The sequence below is a fragment of the Herpailurus yagouaroundi genome, unplaced genomic scaffold (genome assembly GCF_014898765.1).
Source record: "Herpailurus yagouaroundi ecotype Mexico unplaced genomic scaffold, PumYag 164, whole genome shotgun sequence".
NCBI classification, from domain to species: Eukaryota; Metazoa; Chordata; class Mammalia; order Carnivora; family Felidae; genus Herpailurus; species Herpailurus yagouaroundi.
This window is the reverse complement of record NW_024412405.1, coordinates 11,953,070-11,965,473: the sequence shown is the minus strand read 5'-3', so window position 1 is coordinate 11,965,473 and position 12,404 is coordinate 11,953,070. Positions and strand designations below refer to the sequence as shown.

General features: G+C 41.4%; 1 protein-coding gene across 9 annotated transcripts in view; it reads left to right on the top strand.

Annotated features, from left to right (window-relative positions):
- Positions 1-12,404, top strand: part of CLYBL (citramalyl-CoA lyase) — a 277,204-nt gene that overhangs the window by 214,659 nt on the left and 50,141 nt on the right. For all 9 annotated transcript variants that reach the window (XM_040487161.1, XM_040487162.1, XM_040487160.1 and 6 more), the window contains exon 3: positions 11,793-11,981. In XM_040487161.1, coding sequence (XP_040343095.1) covers positions 11,793-11,981 — 189 coding nt within the window. The remainder of the gene's footprint in view (positions 1-11,792; positions 11,982-12,404) is intronic.

The following is a 12,404-nucleotide window of genomic DNA, read 5'->3' as shown; positions in this document are numbered from 1 at the left end:
AGGCAAAAGGGAGGGAGGCAGGCCTCATTCCCACTCCTTGTGTACTTTACATTTCCTTTTCAGACAAGAAAATGCACTGTACTGCACCTGCACTGCACTCTCCAGATCAGAGGCCTATGTAAACACACCCACCCCAAAGACAAAATTGAGTAGCTTCAGGACTAGAGGCCCTCTGGAGATAAAAGCATGTGCTTCACGCTCAGGAGATGGAGACATAGCCCATGGGCAGAACAGGCTCGGGCAGGGAGCTTCTCCACGTAACACTCAAGGGGCGGCGGGGGTGGACCTTCCCCCAGTCCAGGCCTGAGCACTAGCAGCTTCCGCTATGGAGAGTGTTTTCTCAACTGAACTCCAAGTCTTGTCCCACCACCCCCAACACCCTTGCCTCCCTCAAAGGGGGACCATATACAAGGACTTAGCCCTTGTATTCCTAAATTGGGGCTCACCCCTGCCCACCTGGGAATCTCTGGTCTTTCTGTCCATCTCCTGGTGCCAGCCCCTTCCCTACCTAACCTCATACGTACTGACCATCTGCCTCTGTATTTGCTCACTGTTCCTGCCTCTGCCTTCTGCCCGTTCCTGGCTCTCTGCTGGGTGCTGCCCTCTCCTCAGCACCTAATGAGATCCCCAACTCCCCTGCCCCCTGTCTGAGCCTGAAGCTCCCCCTCCTGCCTCTAATCCTTTCTAAGTCCTGTTGTCTGTTCCACTGACTTTAACTGTTTTACTTCTCATTCTGTGGGTCTTTCATTGCCACAACTAGATTACACATTCCTCTGTTGATTTATATATCAATATAAAGTTATTTATATATCTTTCCCTATCCCTCCTCACCTGTTCCCAGCACCCAGCACAGTAGATAGCATTTGATTGATCCCTCTCCTACTGGTTAAAAAGTTTTGGGGCGCCTGGGTGGCGCAGTCGGTTAAGCGTCCGACTTCAGCTAGGTCACGATCTCGCTGTCCGTGAGTTCAAGCCCCGCATCAGGCTCTGGGCTGATGGCTCGGAGCCTGGAGCCTATTTCCGATTCTGTGTCTCCCTCTCTCTCTGCCCCTCCCCCGTTCATGCTCTGTCTCTCTCTGTCCCAAAAATAAATAAACATTGAAAAAAAAAAAAAGTTTTAAATGTACCAGACCAGAGACATCAGATAGAATCTGGGGATAGTATTCAGGAAATTTTCTTTTCAGAATCACAAACGATCTTAAAGAAGAGGACAAATCCTATCAGTTATCTAAATGTTTTCAAGTATCTAGATGTTTGGCCTTAAGTACATAAAACACCTGAGTGATGATGTCGTTCAGATTTCCTCTGGATCCTTTGCATCACGTAGACATGGGTAGTGGCCCCCTTAGGAGAAAGCATGTCGAAGCACCCTGTTCCTCCACTCACAGATTGTCCTGCCTAGAGCCAGTCTCATGGCTCCTGGTGCCTCTGCTGCCCTGCTAGAAAACAGAAATTATGACACTGCCCCTCTGAGGCTCTGAGACCAAGTGATGAGTGAGAACAACGAAAATAGTAAGAGTGGGAAGACTCCACAGCTCCACAGACAAATCTGAGCATGGCAGTTGTTATTCACAAGGAGAAAGGCAATACATGCCTTTAGTAGGTAAATTGTCTTTTTAAAAAGTTGTGTGCAGGGTCGCCTGGGGGGCTCAGTCCGTTGGGCATCCGACTTTGGCTCAGGTCATGATCTCACAGTTTCTGAGTTTGAGCCCCGCGTTGGGCTCTGTGCTGATGGCTCAGAGCCTGGAGCCTGCCTCGGATTCTGGGTCTTCCTCTCTCTCTGCCCCTCCCCTGCTAGTGCTCTGTCTCTCGAAAATAAATAAATGTAAAAAAAATCTTTTTTTAAAGTTGTGTGCAAAGTGTACCTCAAAGCCACACTACCAGGGGTGCCTGGGTGGCTTAGTCCATTGGGCATCCGACTCCTGATTTCTGCTAAGGTCATGATCTCACGGTTTGAGTTTGAGCCCCACATCAGGCTCTGTTCTGACAGCATGCTTGGGATTCTCTCTCTTCCTTCCTCTCTCTCTACGCCTCTCCCACTCATGCTCTCTCTCTCTCAAAATAAATAAACATTTTTTTGGAAAGATCATAGGGGTGCCTGGGTGGCTTAGTTAAGCATCTGACTTCAGCTCAGGTCATGATCTCATGGTTTGTAGGTTCAAGCCCTACATCAGGCTTTCTGCTGTCAGCACAGAGCCCACTTTGGATGGGAGCTCTCTGTCCCTCCCCCGCTCACTGACTCTTTTTCTCAAAAAGAAATAAACATCTTTAATTAATTAATTTTTTAAAAGACCTTAACAAGTGTTGGTAAGGATATAGAGCAATTGGAACCTTCATATACTTCTGATTGGAATGTAAATTGACACAGCCACTTCGGAAATAGTTACTAGTTCCTCAGAAGATTAGACATAGATAGAGTTGCCTTATAATCCAGTAGTTCTCCTATCTCCTAGGCATGTACCCAAAAGAAATGAAAACAGATAACCACACAAAAACTTGTACATGAATGTTCATAGCAGCATTTCTCCTAATAGCCAAAAGCCAAAACCAAATGTTCATTAACTGATAATAGATACATTCTAAGTGGTATATCCATACAATGGAATATTATTTGGCAATAAGGAAGTACTGATACATGCTACAATATGATGAACCTTGAAACATTGTCCTAGGCAAGGAAACTAGTCTCAAAAGATCACATATTGCATGATTCCATTCACATAAAATGCCCAGAATAAGCAAATCTACAGAGAAACAAGGTAGATTCATGGTTGCCTAGAGCTGGGAAGGTTGGGGGAATCTGGGAGTAACTGCTGAAGAGTATGGAGTTTCTTTTGGGGATGATAAAAATATATATATTTTTTAGTTTATTTTTATTTATTTTGAGAGACAGCAAGCAGGGGAGGGACAGAGAGAGAGGGAAAGACAATCTCAAGCAGGCTCCACACTGTCAGCACAGAGCCTGACTCAGGGCTCAGACTCACAAACCATGAGATCATGACCTGAGCTGAAGTTGGACGCTCAACCAAGTAAGCAACCCAGGCACCCCAATGATTCAATTCTATATATTACATTACTCAGTGCTTATCAAAATGGACTCTTTCTTGATCCCCTTTATCTGGCTTCACCATCTACCTCCCTTCAGGCAACCACCAGTTTGTTCTCTGTATTTAAGAGTCTGCTTTTTCCAACCGACACATGACAAAATGCTCAACATCACTCATCGTCAGGGAAATACAAATCAAAACCACACTGAGATACCACCTCACACCTGTCAGAATGGCTAACATTAACATAGACAACAACAGATGTTTACGAGGATGTGGAGAAAGAGGATCTCTTTTGCACTGCTGGTGGGAATGCAAACTGATGCAACCACTCTGGGAAACAGTATGGAGGTTCCTCAAAAAATTAAAAATAGAACTACCCTACGACCCAGCAATTGCACTACTAGGTATTTATCCAAGGGATACAGGTATGCTGTTTGGAAGGGGCACATGCACCCCAATGTTTATAGCAGCACTACCGCCAATAGCCAAAGTATGGAAAGAGCCCAAATGTCCATCAGTGGATGAATGGGTAAAGAAGATGTGGTATATATACACAATGGAGTACTACTTGGCAATCAAAAAATAAAATAAAATAAAATCTGGCCATTTGCAACTATGTGGATGGAACTAGGGGGTATTATGCTAAGTGAAATTAGTCTGTCAGAGAAAGACAAATATCATGTGACTTCACTCATGAGGACTGTAAGACACAGAACAGATTAACACAAGGGAAGGGAAGAAAAATAATATAAAGACAGGGAGAGGGACAAAACATAAGAGACCCTTAAATATGGAGAACAAACAGAGGGTACTGAAGGGGTTGTGGGAGGGGGGATGGTCTAAATGGGTAAGGGGCATTAAGGAATCTACTGAAATCATTGTTGCACTATATGTTAACTAACTTAGATGTAAAATTTTAAAAATAATAAAATAAAAAATAAAGTAGTTAAAAAAGTCTGCTTTTTGTCTCTCTTTTTGTTAATTTGTTTCTTAACTTCTACATATGAGTGAAATCATATAGTATAAGTCATTAACTAGTTTTTAACATTTTATTGTGGAAATAGTCTAATACAGATGGTCTCCAACTTATGATGGTTCGATTTAGGATTTTTCTACTTTACAATGGTGCAAAAGTGATACACCTTCAGTAGCAACTGCACTTTATTTTTTTTTTTAATTTTTTTTCAACGTTTTTATTTATTTTTGGGACAGAGAGAGACAGAGCATGAACGGGGGAGGGGCAGAGAGAGAGGGAGACACAGAATCGGAAACAGGCTCCAGGCTCCGAGCCATCAGCCCAGAGCCTGACGCGGGGCTCGAACTCACGGACCACGAGATCGTGACCTGGCTGAAGTCGGACGCTTAACCGACTGCGCCACCCAGGCGCCCCAGCAACTGCACTTTAAATTTTGAATTTGGATCTTCCCTGTGCCAGCAATAGGCAGTAAGATCCTCTGTCATGGGAGTGCCTGAGTGGCTCAGTCAGTTAGTTGTCCGTCCAACTTTGGCTCAGGTCATGATCTCACTGTTGGTGAGTTTAAACCCTGCATCGGGCTATCTGCTGTCAGCCAGGAGCCTGCTTCAGCTCCTCTGTCTCCCTCTCTCTCTACCTCTCCCCAGCTCATGCTCTCTCTCTCTCTCTCAAAAATAAACATTAAAAAAGAAAAAAAGATCCTCTTTCATAATACTGGGCAGCAGCAGGGTGCCTCAGCTCCCAGTCAGCTACATGAGCCCAGGTAAACAACCAATAAATACACTGACCACCATTTGTACCATACAACCACTGTTAGGTGTTCCCTGGTGGTCTAGTGGTTAGGATTTGGCAGTCTCTCCCACACAACCACTGTTTTTCACTTTCAGTACAATATTCAATAAATTACATGAGGGGCACCTGGGGGATTCAGTCAGTTAAGTGTCCAACTGTTGGTTTCAGCTCAGGTCATGATCTCACGGTTCATGAGTTTGAGCCCTTCATCGGGCTCCATGCTGGCAGCACAAGCCTGCTTGGGATTCTCTGTTTCTCCCTCTCTCTCTCTGCCCCTCTCCCTCATGCACGCATGCATTCTCTCTTAAAGTAAATAAACTTAGTTCGTTCTTTGAATTTTGACAAACGTGTAGGCCTGTATGACTTAAAGCCATTGTTTCAATATTTTAAAAAATATTTTTAATTGTTAAGAGACCTTCAAAATAACGTGGGTCTCAAACTCATGACCCTGAAATGAAGAACTTCATATTCTACCAACTAAGCCAGTCAGGAGCCCCTCCTAAACTTGTGTTTTAATGCATCTTTCATAATTAACACATCAGAGACTTTGCTCTACCAAAATCTATATTTTCAGAATAAACAGAGTACCTACAATTGTAATAATCTGTGGGATAAGTCAATGAGTGAAAAATTTTTCACTTTTTTTTATTGTGGTAGTAGTATACATAACAAAACTTACCATCTTAACCATTTTTAAGTGTACTATTCAGTTGTTATGCATTCACATTGTTGTGCAACCATTACCACCGTCCATCCCTATAACTCTTTTCATCTTGTAAAACTGAAACCCTGTACTCATTAAACACTAACTCCCATTCCCTCCTCCCCCCAGCACCTGGCAACCACTATTCTATTTTCTGACTAAGTACCTCATTTAAGTGGAATCACATAGTAGTTGTCTTTCTGTGACTGGCTTATTTCACTTACCCTAATGTCCTCAAGGTTCACCTATATTGTAGCATATGTCAGAATTTCCCATTTTTAAAGTTGAATAATATTCCATTGTGTGTGTATATGCACACTACATTTTGCTTATCCATTCTCTTGTCAATGGACATTTAGCTTCCACATTTTAGCAATTAAGAATGCTGCTATACATATAGGTGTACAAATAATCTCTTTAAGACCCTGCCTTCAGTGCTTTGGGATATATACCCAGAAGTGGCATTGTTGGATCATATGGTAATTCTATTTTTAATTTTTTGAGGAATGGCCATACTGTTTTATAGACAGGCTGTACCATTTACATTCCCACCAAAAGCACACTAGGGTTCCAATTTTTCCACATCCTCACCAACACTTGTTTTTTTCTGCTTGTTTTTTTTTCTAGTAGCCATCCTAATGGGTATGAAGTGGTATTTCATTGTAGTTTTGATTTGCATTTCCCTAATTATCCATGGTGTTGAGCATTTTTTTCGTGAGCTTATTGGCCATTTGTATATCTTCTTTTGAAAAATGTCTATTCAACTCCTTTGACCGCTTTTTGAATTGTGTTGATTTTTGTTGTTGTTGAGTTTTAGGAGATCTGTATATATTCTAGATATTGATCCTTTATCAGTTATATGATTTGCAAATATTTTCTCCCCTTCTGTGCATTGCCTTTTTTCTCTGTTTATATCAAGTGTCTCTTGATGTACAAATATTTTTTAATTTTCATGAAGTCAAATTTGCCTGTTTTTTTCTTTTGTTACCCCTGCTTTTGGTGTTGTCAGTGAATGAAATTTTAAACCAGTTATTTCGTGGTATATTCAATATTGTTGTAGATTTTCTTTTTTTCAAAAATAAGCAAACCAAGATTTCTTTTTCATGTGGAAAAAACAATGGGATAGAAAACACTATCACCTTCCTAAAGAAATGCTACCCAGGCTGTACTAATTAATGAGAATTTCTTTGCCTTTTGTCCAATGCAGTCACTACAACAGGCTCTGTGATCATAATAAATTTTTATGCATTTATAAGAAAAATACAATAACATAGTTTACTAATGACCTGTTTTAGTCAGAAGCACTTCCTTTTTAAAAGTATAAATGTATAGGGGCACCTGGGTGGCTCAGTTGGTTAAGCTTCTGACTTCGGCTCAGGTCATGGTCTCACGGTTTGTGGGTTCAAGCCCCATATCGGGCTCTGTGCTGACAGCTCAGATTCTGTGTCTTCCTCTCTCTTCGGATTCTGTGTCTTCCTCTCTCTCTGCCCCTCCCTTGCTCACATGGTGTCTGTCTCTCTCTCTAAAAAATAAATAAACATTAAAAATATGTATATATAAATATATAATAGAAGTTATATGAAAAAGGAGATCCTTAAATGGAAAGTTCACTCTGAATTTGTATTTTAAACCAAACCTCAAAATTTTCAAAAAATTTTTCATGTACCTAGTGATATCAAGACCCAAAGTTTGTTTCACTCCATGCCTGTGGCATCATTTTACAATTTAGATAAAATGGAAATCATATGGACAGATTCAGAAAAGATAGAATTCACTAGTGTTTTTGAATATGTGGCATGGCAGTGTGCCTTTTGTACAATTAAATAATGAAATATTAATTGCACATTTTTCAAAATCACAAAGGTTATATGTCTCCCTGGAATCTAGAAAGTATTTCTTTCTATTTCTTCGTATTTCTTAATTCCCAAATCTGGGTTCGGCAGGACAGCTTTCTCACAGCTCCTGTTGCATCAAGGGTTATCTTTGTGATTTCCTCTGAAAACGACTATACATTAACATACAAGGTTTGAGTGGGGGATGGAAAAGGGAGAGGTGTTAATTCAGATGTTATGAAACTGTGATAATGCCATTATTTAAGGCACTTATTTGGGTATGTTTATACTTTGTAGTTTTATAAATAAACCCAAGGGGCTCCTCCTGGTTGTCACAATCCTCCTTGAATCTCGTATCCTGTCTGTCTCTTCCTATCCGACAGTAGAATTGATGCCGCTCTAATCCCTGGAAGTTTGGAACTAATGAACTGACTGCTGAGCTGCCGCCACGGAGCTTGGTCCCAAACTATACTGTACTTCACACTCGATTTATTCTCCAGATGGCGAGACTGTGCCGCCCTGCCGCGAGGGACCACCTCTTCCACTGGAGTGTAAAAGTGGACGGATGTTGTTTTCTTTGCAGATTTGATCATTCTGAGCTAGAAACTTGCGAGGATGATTAGTTATTAGCTTTAATGGGTGCCAATTGAACCAACTGCACGCATATTTTCTCCTTTAATTTTGGAGTCTGCAGGTCTTGGCGATGGTTGATTTATCCGCTTTCTTACGTCACTGGAGCGTGTCTCTTCCCCAGGTGATAAGAACCGAGTCTCTGAAATCATAGCACGCCTTGGTTCCTGGCCCAGACAGAGTCACATAATACGGTGGCTTATGTATAAGGACAAGTTTATTAGCCACTGGTCCACTGCACTGAGCAGCCCATGGCACGAAATATCGATTGAATGTGGGAAGTTTGGTGACACCACTTTTTATTTAGAACAGGGGCCGATGAAAATTCTGATCTGTGCCTACTTTCTTTGTGACCTCTGTGGAGTCCACCTCTGGAATCACATACTACAGAACACACTATGGTAATTAGTCTCTGCAAAGATCTGATGTAACTGTTGATAAAGGCTTTAATTCCATTCCTTATTCTGCTTTTTTTTCCTCCAGGTTTTCAGATTTTAGAGGAACAAGTTCATCCTACATTACGAAAAATCATACCAAGGCCATTCCATAGTGTTAACACTACTGCATTTAGAATGCAGTTCCTTCTCAACCTCATTTTGAACAACCCATTTTGCTACCAGAATGTAAGACACCCTTCCCCGCAAAAAAAAAAGGTCTTTTTTGAGTGGCCTCTTTTTGCTTTAATTTCCTCTTCCTTCTTTTTTGCCAGGGAACATTACCTCCCAATCATGTCAGCAAATCACCTTCTGAGAAGGTGGTGTCTGCCAGGCCGTATCTTACTAATCCCCGGAATGAGATGGAAATTGGAAGGATGGTCAGGGCCAAATAGCAGGCAAAGAAAAAGAGAACCAAAGTGTGAGGGGAGCGAGGTGATGCAAAGGAGAGAGCTGTAACAGAAAGAGATTGGTATCAAGGGGAGAGAGAGAAGGAGGGAGAGAACAGAATGAACAAAATTTCTTTCTTTTCACAACTGGGTGGACTGTGGCTCTCTCTAACTGAGCACCCAGAACTAAACTTAATTGTTCTTAGAAACTGCCTTCCTCTCACCCAGCAGATGGCATGGGTGTGTTTGCTAGCACAGTAACATATTTCACCATTAAAGCACCAAAAAGAAAAAAAAAAAATCAACATACTTGTTGGTTGGTATAAATTCAGTGAGGTTGTTGGATATTTTGGGATACATAGCAGAGGGATGCACACTCAGTTTATGTAAATTACAACAAGCAACAGCCTGTTAATAAGGATGTTGTGTGGCAATATACCTCCAAAGCCATCATCTTTTTCTGGAAAGGTACAGAATGCTGAAGTGGAAAGCGCTTGCCTTAATTCTGAGCCAAAAAAAAAAAAAGTCTAATAAAATGCTGACTATTCACTATTCATTATTATAATGTGAAAAGTACTAATCAGATTATGCCTAAAATTGGAATTAGGTATTTCATTTGCAGCCAATTTCACAAGGGTTGAATTTTACTAAGTAAACCAGAATGTGCTGAAACCATGGCAATCTGACTTTAGATAAAAATCACGAACAGGTTTAGCACACGAGCTTTGAACAAACAGTCTCCTTCTAATCCAAATGAAACAACAAAACAGCTTAGAGGTCAGATTTTATTTGACACCTACATGAACAGTTTAGGAAGTTGATGTTGCCAGGCTTCCGTCACCTTGAGCACACATGCAGATTAAAGTAGAGAGTGTGGATGATGATTCAAGTAACTCACATTTTTAAATGCATTTCAGGCTAAATGATCTAGTTAGTTCCCTTCCATTTTCCATTCACTCGGTCCCAGTAGGCACTTTAGAAGCCCAACCTGCTATTGAAAGAAACCCTGGAAATTGAAATATTTACAAGCTGCAGCAATCCTGAGTTTGTAGCTGTTCAGGCTACATGGAGCATAACACATTTTAGGTTCTCTGAGGCCATGGATCTAAACACACACACACTGCCAAAGAGCTGAAGGCATTTCTCCCGACAGCTCAAGATGTCCTTAGAACCATGATGCTGAGCTCACTTCCGCTCTTCACCTGCAGCATTTTCCTGTTAAATGAACAGGACTTCCTATTTAATGAATGGAACAAGGCATGGGGGGGCAAGTGGATGAGTTTTATAGCTGTGGAACAGCCAAAGGCATGATGTGGAACCAGGCCACTGTTGGCTCCATCATCCCTCACTTTAGCTAGTGTGAGCTCTCTTGCTTTTGTCTAAGCTTGGCCTAATTATCAGCAGTCAGGGCTCTGTAAATCAGGGCTCCACAGAGCTGTCCTAAACTGGTCTCCGTACTCTGTTTCCAACTGACCTGACAACTCTAAGCCACTGTTTCCTCACACTGTTTAACTCAGACCACATTTGGAAGCCTTCCCTCCTCTTACTCGGTCATAGACCTACATCCGTCTGCTTTAAATCTACTGTCCTGGCTTGTCTTGTTGATTAGACTTAGACCCAATATTGCCTCTAATAATTCTTTTTTTTTTTTTTTTTGTCTCCACTTTGGTTTGCTATTTTCCCAGATAAGTATTGCTGTTCAAATGGCTGTATATTGTTAAGACTTTTTTTTTTTTTAACCACATTCATCAGCAGTGAGAAGCTTTAAAGTTTTATTAGTATCATAAAAACCCTTCCCAAATGAAACTACTTTTGATAAGTGTTCATTCTGACAATGAGAATTTGTTGAGGGCTGTTGGCAAGTTGGAGGAATTTGTTTTTGAAACTGAAATTGGCAGGAAGTAATGACCCCAAGTGCTTTCTTTCTCTTAACTCCAACCCCCAGCCCCTCAATGTGCTCCTTTCTCTCCCCACCCCCTTCCCCACCTTCAACACCCGAACTCAAAGGCAATAAATAACATGTTTGGTTTCATACAGTTGTTCTAAGGACAATTCATACACTGAAACAGGCTTCAACCTTTCAGCTTTTCCTAACTATGGAGTATAGACTGTCAACTCAAAAAAATGTATTTGTCTTCCACTTCATGAGGGGATTTCTTGGTGATATTATTGCCTTACATCTGAATAAGCTGGAGCTTTTTTGTACTGTGGAATGTCATTTTCCTATAAGTGCCTTCTTAATTTAATGTCAAAATTCAACTCAGTTGCAAAAAAATTTTGAGTTAAAAACATGATGCATATGGAAAGAGGAAAACAAATCCTTATTTTTTCCCTAATGTGACTATGCCAACAGATGAGACTACAATTATCCAAATGTTATGTAGTTCCTTAATATTTATTAAACGAGAAAATGCAGGTAGAAAACTGAACCATGCCTAAGCTTAGTAAATGCTCAATAAATGTTATGTATTAATTATTTCACCTTTCAAGTTGGGAAGAAATGCTAATGAGAAAGAGGACAGTATTATTTAGAAGTGCACCAAGAGCGCTTGGGTGGCTAGTCAGTTAAGCGTCCAACTTCAGCTCAGGTCATGATCTCACAGCTCATGGGTTCAAGCCCTGTGTCAAGCTTGCTGCTGTCAGTGCAGAGCCTGCTTTGGATCTTTTGTCCCCACACCCTTCTCTGCCCCTTTCCCACTTGCACTCTCTCAAAAATAAATAAATCTTTAAAAAAAAAAAATGCACCAGTATGCATTACGGTGGCTGTCATCTCTGTTATAGTCATCTTGAATGAAGTCTGGAAATCAATCACTTGTCTGTCAGATCGGACAACTTGCTTCCAATACCATTTATGTGCTAGACAGGAAATGTGTAGATACAATCATGGTGCTCAGACTCTGAATCCATATAGCAGACTCACGGTCAGTAGGACTGTGTTTCCTCTCAGTGATAAATAAACTTAAGAGATACATTTTATCGACACTTACAGAATGAAGCTCGATCGAGAATAGTAAAAACTCTTGAAGACTTTGATCTGGGCCCAACTGAAAAGTGTGTGAGGGTCAACTCGGTGTCCAGCGGTCTGGCCGAAGAAGACCTGGAGATCCTCCTGCAATCCCGGGTCCTTCCTTCTAGCCTGATGCTGCCAAAGGTCGAAGGTCCTGAAGAAATCCAGTGGGTGAGTAGCTAATGCTTTGCTTTAATTAAAGACTCAGGAGCAGCTATGAAAGAGTAGCAGAAAGGAAGGATTTGGGTGCTGCAGATTTTGAAAACACGTACACGGAACAGAGAAAAAGGGAGCTGAGGAAAAGAGGGGAGTGCAAGAGACTATTGCCTTCACACAAGGGGAGCCTGGCTTTACCCAGCGTGTTCAGAGGAACAACTCCGCTCTTGGGATGATGCTTCTGCACCCTACTCAGATTTGCGGGTTGGACAGGACAGCCTCCTCCGTCTTTGGAAACTAGCTTTTGCCTGAGAATTGGATCACACCTCACACCCAGCCAGGCCCTAACCTCCACCTGAAAGAGCAAGGAAATAAATGGCTGTTACCCAGGTTCATTTGAAGTCTTCATACACAGCGAAAGCACATTAGCCACGAATG